The 22,460-nt window shown below is 44.2% G+C and overlaps 2 protein-coding genes across 9 annotated transcripts in view; one reads left to right on the top strand and one right to left on the bottom strand.

Annotated features, from left to right (window-relative positions):
• Nucleotides 1-12,475, bottom strand: part of LOC310692366 (zona pellucida-binding protein 2-like) — a 27,784-nt gene extending 15,309 nt beyond the window's left edge. For 2 of the 6 annotated variants that reach the window (XM_083473252.1, XM_083473256.1), the window contains exons 1-4: nt 6,636-7,198; nt 5,922-6,098; nt 3,622-3,747; nt 2,640-2,783 (exon numbers count right to left, since the gene is read on the bottom strand). In XM_083473252.1, the coding sequence (XP_083329378.1) occupies nt 2,640-2,783; nt 3,622-3,747; nt 5,922-6,098; nt 6,636-6,765 (577 nt within the window). In that variant the 5' untranslated portion in view covers nt 6,766-7,198. Of the gene's footprint in view, nt 1-2,639; nt 2,784-3,621; nt 3,748-5,921; nt 6,099-6,430; nt 7,199-9,367; nt 9,722-10,334; nt 10,449-10,477 lie in introns of those variants that run through there. The other 4 variants (XM_083473255.1, XM_083473254.1, XM_083473251.1 and 1 more) reach the window with 4 other exon arrangements.
• GLIPR2 (GLI pathogenesis related 2) overlaps nt 4,069-22,460 on the top strand; it is a 31,310-nt gene continuing 12,918 nt past the window's right edge. The window contains exons 1-2 of one of the 3 annotated variants that reach the window (XM_083473382.1): nt 4,069-4,156; nt 7,820-7,867. In XM_083473382.1, the coding sequence (XP_083329508.1) occupies nt 4,075-4,156; nt 7,820-7,867 (130 nt within the window). In that variant the 5' untranslated portion in view covers nt 4,069-4,074. Of the gene's footprint in view, nt 4,157-7,413; nt 7,557-7,819; nt 9,287-22,460 lie in introns of those variants that run through there. The other 2 variants (XM_083473384.1, XM_083473383.1) reach the window with 2 other exon arrangements.

Raw genomic sequence — 22,460 nt, 5'->3', positions numbered from 1 at the left:
ATGGTCACAAATCCAAAAGATTCAGGATTGGCACTGTCCATAAGAAATTCAGCTGCGGAAGACTCATAGAATCATAGAGTTGGAAGAGACCACAAGGGCCACTGAGTCCAACCCCCTGCCAAGCAGGAAACACCATCAGAGCACTCCTGACATATGGTTGTCAAGCCTCTGCTTAAAGACCTCCAAAGTAGGAGACTCCACCACACTCCTTGGCAGCAAATTCCACTGTCGAACAGCTCTTACTGTCAGGAAGTTCTTCCTAATGTTTAGGTGGAATCTTCTTTCTTGTAGTTTGGATCCATTGCTCCGTGTCCGCTTCTCTGGAGCAGCAGAAAACAACCTTTCTCCCTCCTCTATGTGACATCCTTTTATATATTTGAACATGGCTATCATATCACCCCTTAACCTTCTCTTCTCCAGGCTAAACATGCCCAGCTCCCTTAGCCGTTCCTCATAAGGCATCGTTTCCAGGCCTTTGACCATTTTGGTTGCCCTCCTCTGGACACGTTCCAGTTTGTCAGTGTCCTTCTTGAACTGTGGTGCCCAGAACTGGACACAGTACTCCAGGTGAGGTCTGACCAGAGCAGAATACAGTGGCACTATTACTTCCCTTGATCTAGATGCTATACTCTTATTGATGCAACTCAACTTAAACTTACAATGACTTATAATAAGACTAAATCTTAACACTAAGCATACTATGTACAGAACACCACACCAGAAGGAAAAGAGATAGAGAGAGTGAAATCCAGGATCCTTCTGGCCTCTCTATTATAGTCAGCATGACCTCGGCAGAAGAGGCTATAATGTGGATGAATGTTCCTTTTTACTGTTTCATTCCTTGCTTGTTTCTAATTGTTTCCAAATGTATTTTTGTGTTGCATTGTCTATTTATTAAAATATCTTTCAGATGTCCTTCATCCTTACAAATATCCTTGTTGTTGTAAGGGTGGAAATGGGTAATCTCCATTCGCTGAAAAGAATGAACAGGGAATGGACAAGCCAATATTCCTTTGTTCTCCACTTACGCACTTGGTGGTGCAGCCACCACATAAAGATAGCATCTGTATGCAGTATAGCACTAAAGAGAAGAGTCACATGTCCTCCAGGGGTCTAAACAAGAAACGCTGGTTCTGAAGATAGCAGAAGATACCAACAGCTGGAAATGTGCTAGGGAGAGGGGCGTGTGCATGCACATTATTTTCACATGCAGCCAAAATGCCCTTAAAACTTCCCCCATCCCCATTCTGTTTACCATCCACCCTCAAGGCTCTGCCCCTACTGAGAAGGCACCATAGTTCGTTGCAGCGCTTAGACTTTGCATAAACGAAGGCAGATGAGCGGCATACAAATAATACAATTATTTTAATTTTTAAAATATATTTCTTGGTCTTTATGGGGGAAACTTCTGATGTTAGAAACATCTCTCGATATTATTGTAAGTGAAGACACGTAATAATCTTGCTGGTATGACCTAAATGAATGAAGAACATAGCCAGAGATTGGTGAAAGCCTTCTTGCTTGCTGCTTCCCTATCAGTACAGGTATTCCAGCCACGGCTATTACTCCACCAGGTTTCAGTCACTTCTAGAAAACTGAGGACAGGGACCAATGATTGTGCACCAATGTTGTGCGCCAATGATTCTAGTTCCTCCCAAGTTTATCAGTCAAAATTAATTTGCTGAATTTACACACAGCTGCAGAGTAGGAGTTGCTAAATGTTAAGGCTGTTGTGCTTTTCAGAACAGTTAGTATATTAAATAATTCTTCTCCCTCTACTCAGTTTTAATTTAGAACTTCTGTTCTACTCTTAGGAAATGACGCCTCAGAATAAGTTTCCCCCCCAACCGTACCCAACTCCCTACCCATAAAGGCAGCCTCTGCTATAGCATCCCTGATGAGTGACTGGTCACCTGCAGCTTACAAACCTCTAACGAAGAAAAGTCCATTACTTTTCAAGGAAGTCTGCTTGGACACTGAACAGCCACAAATCCTGGGGCTTTAGGGTGAAGGACGGGATATAAATTAAATTATTTCTAATAACAACAACAAGAAGAAGAATTTGCCCATCTCCAGTTCCCAATATATCACTAGTTCTCAATTATTGCTAAAACTATATGTAGATAGAGGCTCCAAGATGTAGCTCATCTGCCCTTGGAGATGTATCTTGTTTTCTAAGCACGGCAGTGCAAATGTACTCATTGGCAATTGTTTTGGTATGTAGTTTTGCACCATCATGGCACTCAACTAATAAGACACAATGCAGTCACAGAGTAAGACAATGCATTTCCACCAGGTGGCATCCTAGCTTAATTTTATTGTCCTTCTTCATTCTTTGCTCACCCCTTGCCCTGCCCCAGGTACCTGAATTGCATGCGCTTACACTGAATAAACTTCCAGAATGCCTGGGCAGAGTCCAAATATTTCCTGACTATTTCTCAAGCTGATGGTGCTAGCTGACACTTAACCAAGAAAGTAGCAAGGCCCAATACATTTTTGTGGTTTTCAAGATACTATTTTCAAATCACTCTTTTCAATAGTATTTAAGGGTTCTAGATTTCCATGCTTTCCTGAGTATTTTACAAATTAATACCATGGATGCAAAACAACAAAATTAAAATTACTAAAACCTTACTTACCATAAACCATGAAATGGATTTCGGTAGTCATTTGTTCAGCATTGTATATATAATTCACTTTGCAAGTGTAACCTCCAGAGTCACTGCCTTTAATATTATAAATCTGCAAGCTACCATCATCCGTTAAAAGAAACCTCTGTGATTCTACAAATAACAACACATCGCCCAAAATATCAGCAATGGGATGCTCAATGCCAATGTCAATTAACTAATGCCAATGTCAATTAACTAATCATAAATCGTAACAATGGACTTCCGTCAAGGCAAGATGGCAGGCGCCATGGCAGCATGGAGCTTTTGAGGACTGCCATCACCAACTGTGCTGCCTGGCTGGTCCCTGAGCCACCAAAACCACCACGACTAGGGGGGATCCAGGAGCACTTGGCGCAACAGCCAGGGAAGCCGCTCACAGCCCCCAGCCCCCCTAGCGGGAGCAGCTCACCAATACCCCAATTGACCCTCCGCTGCAAAGTGAGGAGAAGCCATTCAACACCGCCTTATGAGGCTATGGCGGGGATTGCAAGGGGCGGCAGGTGCACAGGGTGGCACTCTCTCCTTTGCCTCGGGTGGCAAAACAGGACGGGCTGCCCCAAGATGGAATGGAAGGGCAAAGGGTGCCAAAGCCCTGCCTAGGCTTTCTCTTCAAAGGAAGGAATTGCATGAGGGCAGACTCCTCAAGGAACACGCAGTGGCTGCTGACGGGATGCATGTCTGTGCACAGACTTCCAGCTGTGGTGCCAGTGCAGGAACACAGCTCACCAGCGTTTCCTCAGAGAAGGGCTCTTAGGACTGTCTGTGCTTATCAGAGCAGCAGAGAAATACATATATCAGAGTTAAATATATATTTTTTTAAAATATGCAGCATAACCCTAAGCACGTTTACTCAGAAATGAGCCTCAGAATTGAACTGGGCTTACTCTTTAGAAACTGTGCTAAGGACTGTAGTCTTAACTTACGTACAATTAAACTATACTGTAGTTACCTCTAGTAATTTGTCCTCGAGGACCAGACCATACGTATTTGGGATCAATGACTCCCTCAATTAACAGCTTTTCAGTCAAACAATTTAGAATTAAACTGTTTGAATAAATAAGAATGTACGCTGGAACTGAAGTAGGGGAAAAAATCGAGTTAGAATGAGATATAGTAATACATAAAACTTAATATTAAGAATACATTGCATTCCACACAGCCTTGATGTGTAATACCTACTTAGCCTACTGCAATAAAAGTGCTTGACTCGCCCCTAAGAAGTCAATGAGAACACTGAATTTAAAAATAGTGAATGACTGGTGAATGGACACAGTACATGTTACATGCAAATATATGTATGGCAGCATGCACTTGGGAGAGGTCAGCTGTAAACAGAGAAACAGAAATAGAGGCACAACATTTTCCTTATCTTCCATTTTGAAGCAGTGGACGCCCTCCACCAATGTTTCTGCCCATAAATTTACAGGCCTGCGTTAGAAGCCCAACTGAGGAAAATATGCTCAGAAGATGTGGAGCAAGAAACAGTGAGTTTTTTGTTTGTTTGTTTGTTTGTTTTTGTACTTGATTAATTTTATTGATTCAACCCTTGCAATACCAAACATGAACTTCATGGCCCACATGGAAGTTTTTTGAAATTTTATGCATGTAACAAGAAAACAATTATCCTTGCAAATAACAGCTAATTTGCAAGAGATTAAGCAGAACATGTATGTCAAGCTAGTTTACAAAGAGGGTCATAGAAAAAGAAATTGAGGACTTCTCCTGACTACTTGGGACACGCTGACACCAAACCCTACATACATTAAGCAAAATGAAAGAAACAGTGAGTTGGGAAAGCGTTAAGCTCCCCCCCCCCCCACTTCTGCAATCTCAATCACCCCCTCTTGAATCATTTTCTAGGTTCTAAAAGGTCTGGTTTGCCACTTTTTTGCATCAATACAGTACGTAGTTAATGGTCTTTTTGCTGACCTTCTCAAATTGTAGCCCTCGAGCCTTTTACAAATAGGCTTTTTAAACTGTCGTGTTAAAACCACAACAATCATATGATGTGACAACAACTGGGCCTGCAGTTTGGAAACCACTAAGTAAAAGTCACAATTAGCATGGACACATCAGAGCCATCTAGATGACCTGCTTATTCAGCATTCACCCTGCCTTGTCCAGTCTTTACTAAGCATTTGTTCCTATTTATTGGGTAGAACAAGCATTGGTCTTGCATTCATCCTGATTTGCCTGTGAGATGTTCACACGTCTTCCTGTTAACCCCTCACCTTCCAATGCATTCTCCCCATCTCTTGCCAGATTGCAAACGGTCCATTTTTTAAGAAGTGGATTTATTGTACAGGAGCAACAGAGGGATTTAATGCTCTTTAACTGGGCAAATCTGAGGTTCTACTATGTCATTGAATTCCTCCTGCAAAATACTGGCAGTGCAGTCCTACACAGAAAATTACCATATTTTTTGCTCTATAAGACTCACTTTTCCCCTCCTAAAAAGTAAGGGGAAATGTGTGTGCATCTTATGGAGCGAATGCAGGCTGCGCAGCTATCCCAGAAGCCAGAACAGCAAGAGGGATTGCTGCTTTCACTGTGCAGTGATGCCTCTTGCTGTTGTGGCTTCTGAGATTCAGAATATTTTTTTTCTTGTTTTCCTCCTCCAAAAACTAAGTGCATCTTGTGGTCCGGTGCGTCTTATAGAGTGAAAAATACGGTAAGTGAAGTCATTTCAGTTACCTTAGATCATGATGTGCTTATTGTTAGACTGCAGATGATTTATTAACAATAATTGTAAACCGCTTAACAGCCAAAAATCTAAACATAGCGCATAAGGAAGTGAAAGGCAATGAAATGCCAAAAACCAAAATAAAAACAGTGTAAGATGCAGTTCAAACTTAGCAATGACCTATAAGATATAATCAAATGATCAAGCAGAAGTACCTTAAAACAAAGAACTTTACTAAAACAAGCTTTTGCATCCAACTCCAAACTCTCTATCTCCTTCCTGCTCTATCTGTTTGTATTGAGTCACTTCCTGGTAACTGCGCCACTAAATTTCACTGCCTGACTGCTGTCCTAATCCTTTTACTTGGTTCCACATACACTGATACAAACAGCTACTCTAGAACACCCAAAAAGTTCCTAACTTGGGGTTTTAAAACAGTGATCTTTACAGTTGCAGCTCTTGAGTTGGAAGTAACTAGAGACATGCAATAGAACAAAACTGCAGAAGGGGAAAAGTGCTTAATCCACTGTCTGAAATCAACAGGTGTAAGCAGCGATTTCAGTTACCAGTTCTTTCTTCTGCTCCAGTTATCTGGTTATCTGAAGCTGGCAAGTCTTCTGGGGCAGAGGAAGTGTTATCATACTCAGTCTCTGACTCTGCTGGTGTATCTCTGGTTTCCCTCTTCAAGTACACCATCCTTCTTCTTAACAGACACATTTTATTCACAAAACATGGATTTCCAGCTAGAGCAACATCGACAAGACAAAAAAAGAAAGAAAGAAAAAAGCTTGAAAAACAAAATAGGCCATCAAAACAAAACCTAGAGAATATTCAACAATTTATATTAAATTAATTAGTGATTTGCATCTATTTAATTTTATGCTTATCTGGCTACACGGAGTTTTGCAAGTGTGCAGTTTGCAACAACCAAAAATGCCTATTTCCCAGTGGACCAGCATAACACCGTTGCCATTCATTTTAAGGCTGCTGAATCACTTTTGCTCCCCAGCCAAGCTCTTCCTGGTTTAATGCCGTTTTCACAATCCTTCCTGCACCAACCATAAGCATGGTTCACCAGTATTTGGATCCAGCTTCAAACCATGGTTTCAAATCCTAGTTGCAGTGAGGCAACCTGCTCAGACAGTAGGATCCACAGGGGAAGCAGATCCTGATGTAGATCTTTATTCAGGGCTGGTCTACCCATGAAGCGAGGCGAGGATCCCCAGCCGATGGCAAGAGGTACAACCCTCTCACTCTTCCTCCGGTCTTCTGTCACTTACAGGCAGCCCCTGAGAAAAGGAGGGGGAGCAACAACAACAGAAACACGAAAGCAAGCTTCAGCAGGTGAAGCCGACGCCGTGGAAGGCTTCTTCTTGCCACCATGGCCTTCGTTCCCTCCTTTTCACACATGGGGGGCAACCCTCCACCCAAACAAGCAGCTCAGGCAAGGTGAAGCAAGCGAAGCACTGAGATGAGAGACTCAGACATGCAGGATGTTCACGGTCCTTGGAGTCACCTGTGTGGGCCAGAACATTCCAGGCAGGGCACAGCGACAGTTGGGAAACGGCAGTTGGGCACTGTGGGAGTTGAGACCACAGGCCTTCCTTTCTTCATGCCCTCCAAACTGCATTACAAACAGGTATTGGTTAGGGTAACAGGATGACCCTTAAAAAGCAGAGACATCACCTTGCCAACAAAGGTCCATATAGTTAAAGCTATGGTTTTCCCAGTAGCGATGTATGGAAGTGAGAGCTGGACCATAAAGAAGGCTGATCTCCAGAAGAATGGATGCTTTTGAATTCTGGTGCTGGAGGAGACTCTTGAGAGTCCCATGGACTGCAAGAAGATCAAACCGATCCATTCTGAAGGAAATCAGCCCTGAGTGCCCACTGGAAGGACAGATCGTGAAGCTGAGGCTCCAATACTTTGGCCACCTCATGAATCGAGAAGACTCCCTGGAAATGACCCTGATGTTGGGAAAGATGGAGGGCACAAGGAGAAGGGGACGACAGAGGACGAGATGGTGGGACAGTGTTCTTGAAGCTACCAGCATGAGTTTGACCAAACTGTGGGAGGCAGTGGAAGACAGGAATGCCTGGCGTGCTCTGGTCCATGGGGTCACAAAGAGTCGGACACGACTAAACGACTAAACAACAACAACAGGATGAAGCTTCCAAGGGCTGTCTGTCTCCACCTATCAGGTGCAAAGGATAGAGAGCCATGTTTTCACCACGTCTACTGGTGTAGGTCCTGCCTCGAGAGCAGGGATCTTGGGGAATCTCTGGCCTTCAGGCCTGACACAAGCTCCAATTTGGCCACGAGGCATGACTTAGTTGAGCCTTTTCTAGCAAATTCAGCTCTATGGACTTCATGCATTAAACTATACATTGTTAGGTTTGCTGCAAAAACTCCCACAGTTTTGAGGTTGGTTTTGGGCATTTTCATTTCTTTCTCTCCTCTTCAGGAAATACTTCATCATGGGATTCAAGTTATGGCCCTTCCTCCCCTGAAAGTAAGACTCTGGAGTGTGCTCCCAATTCTTTCCTTTGAAGTTGATTGACCAGATCTCATGTGATTGGCGCCAGCTGATTGAAAGGTGGACAGTCACCTCCACTTGTCAAAATGATTGGGATAGCTCAGCCTCTGTCTTGGCAGTTGACATTTTTTAAGTATAGCCTAGCCTCCAAAACTATACCTGTCTCCGCTCTTAAACTAGGAAAAACATTTTTTCCCCAATAGTGGATTTTCTCCAGAAGAGTAAGGGGGCTGTGGGTGGGCAGGCACTTTTGATGCTAATAATGCAATTTGTCCACTGCAAAAACCATGCATTCGTGAGGAGTAGTGACTCTACAATTGATAACCACCTAGAAGCAAGTCTACTCCATCTTCTGCATGACTGCCTTCAGGTACTTGAAGGCTGCTATCATGTCTTTCCTTAGTCTTTCCCTGGTGGTACATACTCAGTTCTTCTAACTGTCCCTCAGAACTTGTTTCCAGGCATACTCCGGGGGCATCAGGCCTTGTGTCAGAATCCAGGCTGGTACATGGGAATGCAAGGGTTAACCAAGACTGAATGTTGGTGGCTGGGTGCTTATTCTATTACTTTCACTTTTCAAACGTTTTCCCCTTTTCTACAATAAAACGGTGCTTATTCCCAAGTAAATGCATTTAGTATCAGGACAATTGTTTTATTTTGCGTCAGTTTCATTCCCGTAGTCACGATGGTTGCAATGATTTAAGTGAATTGAAAATGCGAAGCTACACATGCTCAGAATATTTTCTTCTTTAAATCTGCGTTGTCACACTGCCTTTTGTCTGCTTTTGCTCTAGCGCATCGGGAATCTGGAAACTGCTGCAAAGCATGGATGGGGAGAAGATAAACAACTATTGTGTGCTTTGCAACTGAAGCACCACACACCACTACCCAAAGTTGGGGGGGGGGGCATAAAAGGATTAAGTCTAAAATTACATAGCGGCCCCACAGTCTGTGCATCTTGCTGCAATCTTCAACAGCTGCCTTTCAAAGTATGTAGCATGTTTTCAATTACTTTCCACACTCCCCGCCCACCCAAAATGAGTGTAGCCTAGCTTTTCTGTTACTTGACTAAACTGGTATGCAAAATCATATCCAGTAGTGTTTCCCTGCGTTGCTGAGTATTCTAGAAGATAAATAATCCCTCCCTGACCACAGAGAAGCATCTCCTCGAGAAAGGAACCAATGGCCTTATTCCTTATAAGGCATCGCCCTGCAGCTTGAGCCCTGTGAATGGGCCATTGCTCTCGGATTGTTCGCAGCCTCTTGCTTCACGCAGCGGCTCAGAGCAGCGCCAGGAAGCTGCAGGCGGCGGGCAGAAAAACCGAAAGCAGCCGGAGCCTGGAGAGAAGCAGCTTCTGCAGCTCCGCATCCAGGACGAGACTATGGGCAAGTCAGGTGGGTGAACGAGTCTGGACGACGCTCGGAGCTTTCCTTGCCTATGAACGCAGGACCCCCCCCCCCAAAAAAAACCCTTACCCCTTGCTTCGATGCGCATAGATCTTAATGGCTTCATCCAGCAGCCCGGAAGGGTTTTCTTTGTGCAGAAGAAACCCGGAACTCGCCGCCTAGGATGCGCGACTTTTATGCATTGGGTTTGCCGCGACATGAATTTCGGTCTAATATGCTTGCTAGAAACTGTTCGGCAGCTGTCGCTTGCAGGAATAGCCGTGGGGAGAGTCCGTTAGCTTTCAAGCCGCGCTTTGCGTTTCCTCGGAGGATGTGATTAAGAGCGGGCAGGAAGCGAGCCGCGAGCAGCGCAAACCTACTTGGCAAGAATTCAAAATAGCTCCCCACATATGTTGGCCCTTAGCCTGCACAGCTGCACTGCCTAAGGTGAGAGGGAGCAACTTTCCTTTCCTGCTGCTTATGCAATAGGATTTTGGCTTCCCAACCAGCTGTGGCGCTTCTGTGTTCTCGGGTTCCCATTTGGAACCGATACACTCAAGTTTCCGCAAGAAAGGAGGCTCTGGAATCAGACTGCTGTTCTCTGGAGCAAGGAACGTTGTTTTCTGGAGCAGCATCATTCGGCATCAGAAGCAAGGGGGTCTGTGCAAGGCGGAGGGAGGAGATGTGGTGATGGAAGTCCCATGGGGCCCCCTTCTCATTCCTGACAACTTCAAAAGCTGTAAAACAAGCAGGAATGTAACAGCTGCTGCTTTTCTTTGGCCAACGGATGCTGTGATGGCAAAAGCTGTATCTTTTACATGTCTGCTAGCCTTGCAGCTTTTAAATGCAAAACTCTGCAACTGTTATGTCTGGCAGTACCAAAGAACTAGGCCCCTTTAGGAGGCAGCTATGTTCACAACACAGCAGCCTTGCAGATCTGCGCGTGGTGGGAAAGTCCAGAATGGAGAAGGACATACACTCTGTGTGTGTGTGTGTGTGTGTGTGTGTGTACTCACCAGGAGTATGCAACCTGTGGCCCTCCAGATGTTAGACTCACCACTACCATCAGTCCCAGCCAGCAAGGGTCAGTAGTCACAAACAATTGGAGCTCCAGTGGAGCTGTCTCAGGAGGCTTCCGCATGTCTGTTTTAAGCAGATAGCTTTCCTTGGTCTTCTGTGCCAGAGGCGACATCTATCTACCTGTTAGCAGTAACACTTTGGACTGGAGCCCAGGACAGTGGCTGAAGGAACACAGCTTGACTTTCTCAGCCAATGCAAGGAGGGGCCCTTAGCCATTCTCCACGAAGTTTGGAGTCAGACAGACTGAATCCCTGAATGCCATCATTCAGGTGACCAAATCACCAAGACTGGTGCTCCTCTGAGTCCTCCTGACAATACCTCTTTCTCCCATTGTTTTTACTTGTGGGTGGAAGACGTGGAGAAAGGGTGTGTGTGTTTTCATTCTCTCTCGGTCTGCCATAAATAGCAAGAGGGGTGGTAATCACTAGCTGCATGTTGTAACTTCTGATTGTGTACAAGGCCTGGGTGTGGGTGTATTTAAACTGCAGTATCGGAGAAGTCCATCTGGTTTTACCCAGATGTAGGCAAGGCTAGAAGTGTGTCTTTAAGAATTCATGCCGCCTGCTTTTAACTGCAGCATCCGGCCAACAGATTTCTGTGTTTAATGCTATGAGTTTCTTCAAGCCTGATAATTTCAGGGTGCACACAGATGTACCTAAAAACCAAGTGTCAATGTTCTTTGTGAAGTTGATGTGCAGAGTGTTGAATACATGGGTGGCTTTGATGTCACAATCTTATTGTCGCTGTTCCATGGAACAGTTTTGCAATGAGAAAAAGCGGATTTGTTTTTTTAAAAGGTGCACTCAAAACATTTAATCAGAAAAGCGTACTCTCTGTTATAGAATGCTTTTTTCTCTGGGTGATGCCCGTGAGGTGCAGAGAGTCTGTTGTTTTTCTGAGCCAGGCACAAGCCCCTCAATAGTTTAAATTTGGAAATGAGGGGTAGTATTGAAACAAATGATCATTATGGACCTACATTATATCCAATTTTTTCAATAGGTCTACTCTGAGTAAAACACAGCTGATTGACATCTCTGGTCTGTGTTATGGTGTGATGCTTCTGTTATAATTTTCTGTTACTTTTCTCTTGATTTTGAAGAGGTTTAATAAAGCTTGCAAGCCACCTTTGACAGTAGTTTGAACTAAAAAATTGATTTAAGTATTAAATATTTGAAATGGGCAAACATGAAATTGGTGCTTAAGCATTGGAGGGGAGGATCTGGAAGCCTGCCTGAAATATGATGTAGAGCAGAGCTTGTGTGTTAAAATTGGATGACAGGCCCATGTGTGCATTTGTATTAGACAGTTTCTAAATCCTCTGAAATTACCGTAGCTTGTGTTAAGAGCTAATTAAGGCAGACTGGTGCTTCCTGTGGTATACAGTGGTACCTCGGGTTAAGCACTGAATTCTTTCTGGAGATTCTGTTCTTAACCTGAAATTGTTCTTAACCTGAAGCACCACTTTAGCTAATGGGGCCTCCTGCTGCCGCCGCGCCGCCGGAGCACGATTTCTGTTCTCATCCTGAAGCAAAGTTCTTAACCCAAGGTAATATTTCTGGGTTAGCAGAGTATGTAACCTGAAGCGTATGTAACCCAAGGTACCACTGTATTAAAAACTAATGCACTCTGGACTAATACCCCCTTGAGGTGGCAGCCTGGTGGTAATGGGTCATTAGTAAGACACAGGATCAAATAGGCTTTTGATGATTGGGGGTTACAGTACCTTGTTAGACAAACAGCACATTTCTCCACACAAGTAAGTCCTGTTTTGTTCAATGGAGTTTATTATCAGGAAGAGATTTTATTATTTTATTGGATTTTATATAATTTTAGAAAGCTAAAAACAATAAGGCATAATAACAGCAAAGGAACACCCTGTATTCCCTGCCCTCCCATCTCCCTAAGGAAAGAATTTTAGACTTCTTACAATATGCGAAATTCTCTTAATATCTGTTAAGTACCCTTTGAGGGTTCAGACAGTCCTTACATGCAGAAATATCTAAGAAAACCCATCCCTCTCTCTCATTCCTCTACAACAGAGGAGGAAACCTCTCTGGGAGCCAGATATTGCTGGACTCTCATCAACTCCAGCTCCCTTTCCGTTGCCCACGCTGGCCTGGCCTGATGGCTGGTGGAGTCCAGAAACGTCTGGAAAATCCATGTTGTTCTCCACTCCTGCTATAAAAGAAACTTGGAAAGGGGTGGTTTGCAGTGGGAGGCCAGGAGAAGAGGGAGTTGCTTCAGCCTTTCTTAACCCACCACCTGATTTGTATAATTAGGAAACAATCTGCATATGCAATTTAGGCCCCCCAGATTTCAGGGACTAGAATGTAGAATATCTTAGTATGCATCTGTCAGGTTATCATTTTAGCAATATACCATGCATACAATAGAAGAAAACCATAAGAAACATGTATCAGTGTCCTAAGACCACTGAGCTGTAACAGCCCTTGAGCAACAAGAGAGCATTTCCTGAAAGCATTTCCTGTTTAGAATGGTAAACAGGCTGCTACAATATTGAAAACATCCTTATAAATATGCTGGCAAATCAATTTTTTTCATTCCGCTGATAAGGAATGACTGTTTGCAAGGTGAACATTTAATAGCTTAAAGTAGGAGGTGGGGATTTATATGTGAATCTGTTCAACAGCAATGAACCTTAAATCCTCAGGTGTATTCTTACCTTCCAGGAAGTGAAATGTTAATGGGAGCCACAAATGGTTTTGTTGCAATCTTACTTCTGTGCTCACTAATCTGTAATCTCAGGACTCCACTCATTCGTGAACAAGGACACAATATTACTTACATATACAGTATTGCATTATTGCTGTAAAAACATTTATGGGACTGGTACATTGTTTTTTGCTATTACAGTTCTGCACCGCAAGAACACTTTCCACACCCAAAGTGACCACTTATAATTAGGAGTCTAATTCTGTCATGTATTTATTTTATAAAATGTATATGCAGCTCAAACCTCCAAAGCAGTTTACAAAGAGACTGTACTAAGAGAATGTACTACTGTACAGGTTCTTTGTGTTAAATGAGCTATGATATCCTTTGAGGCAAGTCTTGAAATCCTGGGATATGTCTAACTAAGCATTGAGACACTGTGTGTCTAATAGAAAAGGACATGCTGTTATATCCTACTGACCAAAATAATTTGTTATAATGAATCTTCTTTGCAAAAACAAAAATCTGAGTCCACCATATATCCAAGACATGAAACATTTTATTTAATCTGTGGGGTTTTTAGCTGTTCTTGCATTGGTGCTAAGCATGCTTTTCAGTTTCCTTGTTAACCAGAACATGCAAACTCCTTTGTTTCAAATGGTGGTATGAATTCTGGCTGGTGCAGATCATGACTTGTGCTGGTGCATTTAGCAATCCTATCCCATGGTTAAAGTAAATCATGAGAGGGAGCGGGGTTGCGTGACTGCCGCATCATTCTCCCAATCTTCTCATCTCCATTAGGAGAATATCAGGCCCCTCAAGTGTCCCGATTTAATCGGGACATTCTGAATTTACGGAGGCTGCCCCGGCTTCTGATCCCAATCTGGGATACCCAGATTTTCTCGGAGGCCACACTAGGCATCGCAACGTCTGCCAGCATCACAGGGCCTAGGGCAACCTCCTTGAGGCTGCTGAGCAGAAAGCTAAAGACAGCAATAGTGAGAGAGGGGAGGCAAGGAGGGGGCGAGGAAGGGGTCAGCGGCAGGGAGGGGCCAAGTGATGTAGATGGGGGAGGCTGGGCGGTGCCCCAAATTTTTCTTACAAAATGTTGGAGAGTTTTCAATATTAAAGGGACGTGGGTGGTGCTGTGGTCTTGTTGCAGGAGAAACCCCTCCCCCTTGTTAACAGTCTAAACCACAGAGCCTCTTGGGCTTGCCGATTGGAAGGTCAGCACTTCAAATCCCCACGACGGGGTGAGCTCCCGTTGTTCGGTCCCTGCTCCTGCCAACCTAGCAGTTCAAAAGTACATCAAGTGCAAGTAGATAAATAGGTACCACTCCGGCGGGAAGGAAAATGGCTTTTCCGTGCACTGCTCTGGTTCGCCAGAAGTGGCTTAGTCATTCTGGCCACATGACCTAGAAACTGTCTGCAGACAAACACTGGCTCCCTCGGTCTATAGAGCGAGATGAGTGCGCAACCCCAGAGTCATCCATGACTGGACCTAATGGTCAGGGGTCCCTTTACCTTTACCTTTATGCAATATTAAGTCTGCTCTGGAGTAGTTCTAGTCCATGCTAGTGACTGAAGCAATGTTTGGCTTCTAGTAAAGTATTAGCTTGTGGAGCCCAACACCCTCCCCACTCTCAGGGTTGGAAGATCCCTATCTCCATGACTTCTGAAGGTCTTCCCATCACTCTATACATCCTTTTTACGATTTGTTAGCTTTGCAGATATATAAACAAGCGGCTTTCAGGAACCTTAGTCATTAGCATTTTTTGAAGACCTGAGTGGAAAAAACCCCAAGATAATGACTCATTGCAGGCTGTGTAATAGATTTCTGTATATATGAATCACAGTTAAAAGGAAGGGAAGCTGTACTGTTTTCCAGAAGTTGAATGTTCTCCTGCCTGCTAAGATCCACTGAGTGGGCTTGAAAATGGATAGATTAAATTGCAACCAAACCAGGAGATGATATGAAACACAGAAGTTGGTGAACTAGGGCCACATTTATGAATTTAACAAGAGCAGATAAGCAGTGGTGATGCAGTGCAAGACAGCAGCTGCCACAAAACGATTGTCTTAAATTACAGTGGGTGTGTGTGTGTGTGCGCACACACATCTTTAAAGTTGTTATATGTTACAATTAATATGCCTGAATGTATCCTTTCGACTTGACAGCTCAAATCAACCCCTTTGCCAAGTTCCTCCATTCCAACGCCATTTTGCCCTTGGAAAAAGGACTCTTTCCCCTGCCACCTCCCCAAGCATGAAGACATGTATACACACCTCCCAGCGGCGTAGCGTGAGTTCTCAGCACCCGGGGCAACGCAAGTAATTTGCTCCCCCTAACCCGGGGCAAGGCAAGTAATTTGCGCCCCCCCTAACCCCTAACCTGCGAGTTGCCGCTGGCGCTGCCGCCCAAACGACGCCGCTTGCCCGGAGGAGGAGGGGGGCAGAGAGGCAAAGAAAATGCAACGGCCCAGCAGCTGCAGCAGCACCGGCGGAGGCGGGGCTGTGAGGAGGGGCTGCCTGGCGCGTCCTCCGCGGCGAGCGCTGAGAGCCGCTGCCTGCCAGGCGCCTTCAGCCCGGACGCGCGCACAGCTCGTTGGTTCCGCGAGACATGCGGCTCCGCTACAGCCTGCGCCCGAGGCTCTTCGGCGACTCCGGAGGCAGCGAGCGCGCCCCCCCAGATGTTGCGCCCGGTGCGGCCGGCACCCCTGGCACCCCCCACGCTACGCCACTGACACCTCCTACCCCAGGAAATGCCCAGAGGTGACAATTGCTGGGCTCATTGTTCTCCAAAGGAAGCCAAATCTCATCAACAGACTTGTCTCAGGCTCCAGACAGGAAGTTCTGTTGTACTTTTGGGTGGTGGGTACTATGCTAATCTTATACTTGGGTGTTGCCCTGACATATCTGTCTATGCTAATCTTGTGTAACCCTCCCCTTTTGTGACATGTTAGCGATGTAGCAGTGATGCTGTGCAAACTGTATTCTGGGATATGGTGGGAAAGTTTTAAAAGTCAGTGTTGCCCCATTCTCTGGGTTCACTTACTGCTGTTTGAACCTGTTGTGCAGCAATAAAGGATCTAAGTCTACTGACTGCTGCTTTGTTCCAAATTACTTGGCTGGAATTTCCTTTTACTGACCGCATGGACCCGCGGGGGACTTGTACTCTGATGAGCTGGGCTGTTGAATAGTCTCTCAACCCAGAATTTTCCTTTATGCATGAGCAAAACCCTGCCAAAGGAGAGAACATAGGAGCCAACTTCTTCTTTTTTTTCAATTTTTAAATTAATTTCCCAAAAAAACTTAAAACAAACAAACAAACAAACATAAATCCTAATAGTAATTGAACCAATCCTAATAACATTGTTAAATGACTTCCTCAAATCCCCCTGGTTGAATTTCATTGTATATCATTTTAACAGTTTTCCAAAATCAATTTTCTCAAAAAATTAACTTGATCACTTAACATCTTTCATTCTTTCTTATTTAGCTTTAAACATCTAAATTCCTATCCTTACATGTTTAAATCCTAAGCCTATCTAATATTTGCAAGCTTTTCCAATTAAGTTATCTTAACGTATTTAGCTAAATAGTCTTTAAATTTCATCCATTCTTCCTGGTACTCCTCCTCCTCCTGGTCGCGGACTCTTCCAGTCAGGTGGGCTAGCTCCGAAAAGTCCATCATCTTCATCTGCCCATAGGAGCCAACTTTTAGGAGCGGAGGTGCCTTCACCCCCACAGTAATATATTTGAGGGAGCCGGGGGTCCCAAGTTGATGGGCATTGCCATTCAAATGGTAGTTGGGTGCTGCATCTTGTGATTGGTGATGTGGGCGGGGCTTACCTGTCTCGCCTCCCCCCCAATATTTTATTCAATTTGGCACCCCTAGAGAGAGGCAGCCTTAACTATACCCAACTGTACCAGTGGTCTTCTAGCCACTGACCAGCAGTGCCATCTCATAACCATCAAACTAGCGCTGCTAAAGTCCAGGGCCCCACCTGAAATGTGCAGGATCTTAACCAAAGCAGGCAGTCAATGCGACTACATGAACCAGGCAGCTTTCAAAGCCTGAATTACACAACAAATGCCTTGGGTTTTTCGACCCCAGCAGTTTATCAGCAGATAATGGATTACAGTGGTGCCCCGCAAGACGAATGCCTCGCAAGACGGAAAACCCGCTAGACGAAAGGGTTTTCCGTTTTGGAGGTGCTTCGCAAAACGAATTTCCTATGGGCTTGCTTCGCAAGACGAAAATGTCTTGTGAGTTCCTGCGGGGGTTTTTTCCTCCCCCCCCTTTTCCCAAGCCACTAAGCCGCTTATCAGCTGATCCTAAGCTGCTAAGCCGCTTAACAGCTGATCCGCTAAGCCGCTTATCAGCTGGCCTGCTAAGCCGCTAATAGCGCTAATCCGCTAAGCTGCTAATGGGCTTGCTTCGCAAGACGAAAAAACCACAAGACGAAGAGACTCACGGAACGGATTCTTTTCGTCTTGCGAGGCACCACTGTATAAGAATCAGGATGTGCCAGGCATGCCTGCGTCTGCCTCCAAGTATTCTACATATCCTGAAATCCCCAGTAGTGCAGCACACACACACACACACACCGCAAGAAACCCACATTGGCTTCCAAAGAGGAGACAGAGAGGAGATATGAGAGCCGTCTTCAAATATCTGAAGGAATGGAAGATGGAGCAAACTTGTTTTCTCCTGCTGTGGAGGGTAGGACCCAAACCAATGGCTTCAAGTTACAAGATTCCGACTAAACATCAGGAAGAGATTTCTGACAGTAAGAGCTGTTTGACAGTGGAATGGTCTCCCTTGGGAGGCTGTGGTCTCTCCTTCCTTGGAGGTTTTTAAGCAGAGGTTGGAAGGACATCTGTCATGGATGCTTTAGTTGAGATTCCTGCATTTCATGGGGTTGGACTTGATGACCCTCAGGGTACCTTCCAACTATGATTTTATGATTCTAAATCCCAAACTCACACCTAGAATAAACCTTCCTGATCAACCTCTGTGTCTAAGCAATATTTCAGAATTGGGACATTCCTGTTAGTATCTCTTGCCTGTCCCAAAGTAGCTGGAGCTCCCTCCCTGTTCTGAGAAAACTTGCCCAAGCACGGCTAAAAGACACGTGAGCTATGCTAGTAAATAGACTTCTTTCCAGAATTAATTGGGGTAGATGTGTGAGCATTTATGTATTAACTTTATATCTCTTTCTTCTTCCCAAAGGATTTCAAGACAGTATGCATCTTGTATTTATACACCATTGCAAAGTGCTCAGAACACTTTATAAACATTAAGGGAATACTTTGGGCTTGCAATTATTTGAAAGTTCTTCAGGAGTACATTATCTCCATTTAAATGTGTGTTAGGATCACATGCTTAGGAGTTATGTCTATACTGACAGATCATGCATTAGATCAGGGAATATAACTCAAATTCACTTAATCTTGTTCTATAAAGCTTGTTTTTTTAAAGCAGCTTCTGCTTCCAAGTTTGTTGGAAAGTCCAGCTGCTCCCTTCTTTTCCGTGAGCCCATCGTGCTGAGATTACCAAACTGACAAAGCAAGCTCTGTATCTTTCAGGCTCCAGAGGACAGAAACGGGAAGCGAATTAGTCATTTATTGTTCTTGTTTCTCAGCACTAGCACAGTTGCATCTTTAAGAAATAACATTCCTTGACTGCTGACTGGATGATTTCGGCTTTATTTCAGTTGTTACCGTATGCTAAGAGGCTTTGTGTCTTTGTGTGTGTGTGTGTGTGAGAGAGAGAGAGAGAGAGAGAGCGCAATATTAGAATTGCATATTTCTATAACTCTGTAAACGTAGAATTTTATGTTCCTGTACATCTTCATTGAGTTAATAAAATGTAGTTGTTTGGCAGATCTGCATATTAATTATCAGATATGGAAAGTTTAATGTGAGGCGCACAATGTACATCACATTATGCAAAATATATGTCCTAAATCTTAATACTAAATGCGGTATCTAAATCCGGCATTCTGTATTGCAGGGCATTTTAAGATTACCAAATTAATAGTTACCTCAACAACGATTGGGAGAGTCATAGCCCAATAGTAATTTACATGTGGAAGATCCCAGGTCTGGCATCACCAGCTAAAAGGCAAAGCTTTGGAGATCTTGAAGGACCTGCTTCCATTTGGATCCAACAATAATGGGATGAATGGCCTCATTTGCACCTTTGCATATTTGGTACTCGGATGTGTAGGGTGTTGCACAGTGAACACATTGGTAATGGGATGGAAATTATGCTATCCGTCCTCTTCTGTTAAATATTGGAAGTGCCTGTGCTAATTTGACCCAAGCTTGTGCACTGTTCTTTCTTTTTAAACATAAATATGGGTCATTTCTACACAAGGATTCTTTAGCACTGTTATCTGCTAGAAGAGGCATTAAAACTGTGGTTCTACATAGCGTGTAATATAGTACTATATTCCCTATAGGGAACCCCTCAGTTCTTGTTCCCACAGCAGAAACAAAAGCGGTTTGTGCATTACTGACCTACGCTCTTGCTCTAAGGCTGCAATCCTAGGGATGTTTAAGTCAGAATTAACCTTCTGATTGGTAAATCACACTTAGGAATGCAGCCTCCGATCCCATGGTGTGAAGTGATTCATGCTTCTTCCGGACACTGGCGTTATTTAAGTTGGTACTTCGTTTACTGATTTGCTTTTTACAATCATAGCCAGGGGTGCCAACTTGAGGTAAGGCCCACCCTGCATAATCAATCACATGGTGCAGTGCAGACACACACTGTTTGAATGGGAGTGCCATTCAACTTTGTGGGGACCCAGCCCTCTCAAATATTTATGGTGGGGGCCAAAGCCCCCTAGGAGTTGGCTCCTATGATTCTAGCAATTGCAGCATTTGCTTCTTCATTTTTAAAATGAATAATTTTATTAGTACACATGCACTTTAGCACAAAACAAATTGAAAATTAAAAAGAGTGGGGGCAAAAGTTGATGTGGAAACAAATGGGGGAAGGGGCCACATGCTGTAGGGACAGGCAGGCAGAACATCACCAACTATCTTACTGAAGACTCCTTTTGCTAGGTGCATTAATAGTGCTTTGCAAGTCTACACCCACCAGGCTGGTGCTGCAGTTGCACTGAAAGTAGGAAAAATCACCGCAAACTTTCTTGAAAAAGATGAGAGTCCAAAGTGGAACACATTGGAATACAATAGTTTGGCAGAGACGTCACTTGGCATCTTCCCAACATGAATGAGTGATGCACATTCCAGAGAAAGTCATTGCACTACTAAATGGAATAGTTCCAAACTTTCCTGCTTCTTGGAGATTAGCTGAGGTTTCATGCAAAACTGCTCAGAATAGCCAATGTGTCAAAGGAAGAAGGACTGGGACAGGGAGGTGATGCTTTTCTGTATTAATTCTTTGCTATCGTGGGCTGTTTTGCGCTCAGTTTGCTTGCTGGAAATGTGGCACACAAAAGTAAAAGATGAGTCTGAAGAAAGATAGATGTGCACCCCAAGTTCTTACTGTATATTGTTAATTTTAGATCAGTAGGTGCAGATCATCCTCTAGAATAAAATAGCTTCCCAGGGAAATGCTGAAGTCGCCCTTTGGGTCAATTTTTATGGTAGCCCAAATCTCAGTTGTATGGGTGTACAGTGGTGCCCCGCAAGACGAATGCCTCGCAAGACGGAAAACTCGCAAGACGAAAGGGTTTTCCGTTTTTTGAGTCGTTCCGCAAGACAAATTTCCCTATGGGCTTGCTTCGCAAGACGAAACGTCTTGCGAGTTCTTGCGAGTTTGTTTCCTTTTTCTTAAAGCCGCTAAGCCGCTAATAGCTGTGCTTCGCAAGACGAAAAAACCACAAGACAAAGAGACTCGCGGAATGGATTAATTTCGTCTTGCGAGGCACCACTGTATGTATATATCTCAATTTTAACTCATGAGCTATTGCTGCAGTCTGCTCAGATTGTATATTTTATCTTTATGAACACTGTTTTTATTGTGTTATGCGAGCTGGACTTTGACCGTAATAAATTATCTAAATCTTAGATATGAAAAAACTAATATTTTATGCTAACAAATTGGCTTTGCTAGTTTTTTGCATTGGTTGTTGAAGATGAGCTAAGGAGGTTATGGTTATAAGACAGAAACTCTGATTACAGGTCAAAAGCTTTGAATGGCACAATTACATGCATATTATAAGGCCGAACCACTGGCACATCTAGGCCAATCTGATCATGTGTCCCTGCTCCTGACTCCTGAATATATTCCATTGAGGAAACGGACTCCAGCTATAAAGAGGGATATTACAATATGGCCAGCTGAAGCATCCCAACAACTACAAGACTGTTTTCATGACACCGATTGGGAGGTGTTCACTCAACAGGATGTAGAGACTCATACTGAGCAAGTGTTGGACTATATTAGGTTCTGCACTGAAAATGTAACACGGAGGCGCCGGATAAAGATCTACCCAAACAGGAAGCCCTGGATGACAAGGGAGGTTCAGGGGTTGCTAAAGGCAAGAAATACTGCTTTCAGAAGTGGAAATAAGTCGTTGTACAGCTTAGCTAGAGCGGATTTAAGGAGAGGTATCCGTGTAGCAAAGGAGGCGTATAGACAGCGGCTGGAGAATCATCTACAAAGTAACAACACCAGGCAGGTGTGGCAAGGTGTACAAGAATTAACAGGGTATAAATCCAAGGATTCCCTGGCAGACGAGGGAGGGGCATCCCTCGCAGAGGATTTGAATGCCTTTTTTGCCCGTTTTGACGTAACATCTGCAGCAACACCTGCTGAGGCTTTACCACCACCACCACCACTCCCTGTGAAGTCCTTGCCACCATCACCACCATCACCATCATCAGTACAAAGGAATGTAGTAGTCTCTGTGGAAAAAGAAGAGATGAGGAAGGTGTTGAAGGGAATCAACCCAAGGAAGGCCACAGGGCCAGATGGGGTAGCTGGAAGGGTATTGAGAGACTGTGCAGATCAACTAGCAGGAGTTTTCACTGGGATCTTAAATCGATCCCTAGCCCAGGCTATTGTTCCATCCTGCCTAAAGTCCTCTATTATCGTTCCAATAGCAAAAAAATCTAACCCGGAAGATCTGAATGACTTTCGTCCAGTAGCACTCACACCTATAATCATGAAGTGCTTTGAAAAGCTGGTACGAAATTATGTCATTGCCTGCCTACCAGAGGGACTGGACACATTCCAATTTGCTTATAAAACGAAAAGATCGACAGAGGACGCTGTGGCAATTGCCCTCCATGCCGTTCTTGCACATTTGGAGCAGCGGGGGGGGGGGGGTTATGCCAGACTGCTTTTTTTAGATTTCAGCTCGGCATTTAATACCATTCTACCACAACGTCTGATGTCTAAACTGGAAGATCTGGGGCTTCCGTTATCACTTTGTGGGTGGATATT

Source organism: Podarcis liolepis (genome assembly GCF_965112155.1).
Source record: "Podarcis liolepis genome assembly, chromosome: 13".
Lineage (NCBI taxonomy): Eukaryota > Metazoa > Chordata > Lepidosauria > Squamata > Lacertidae > Podarcis > Podarcis liolepis.
The sequence above is the reverse complement of the archived record's forward strand: the minus strand, read 5'-3'. Positions and strand labels throughout refer to the sequence as shown.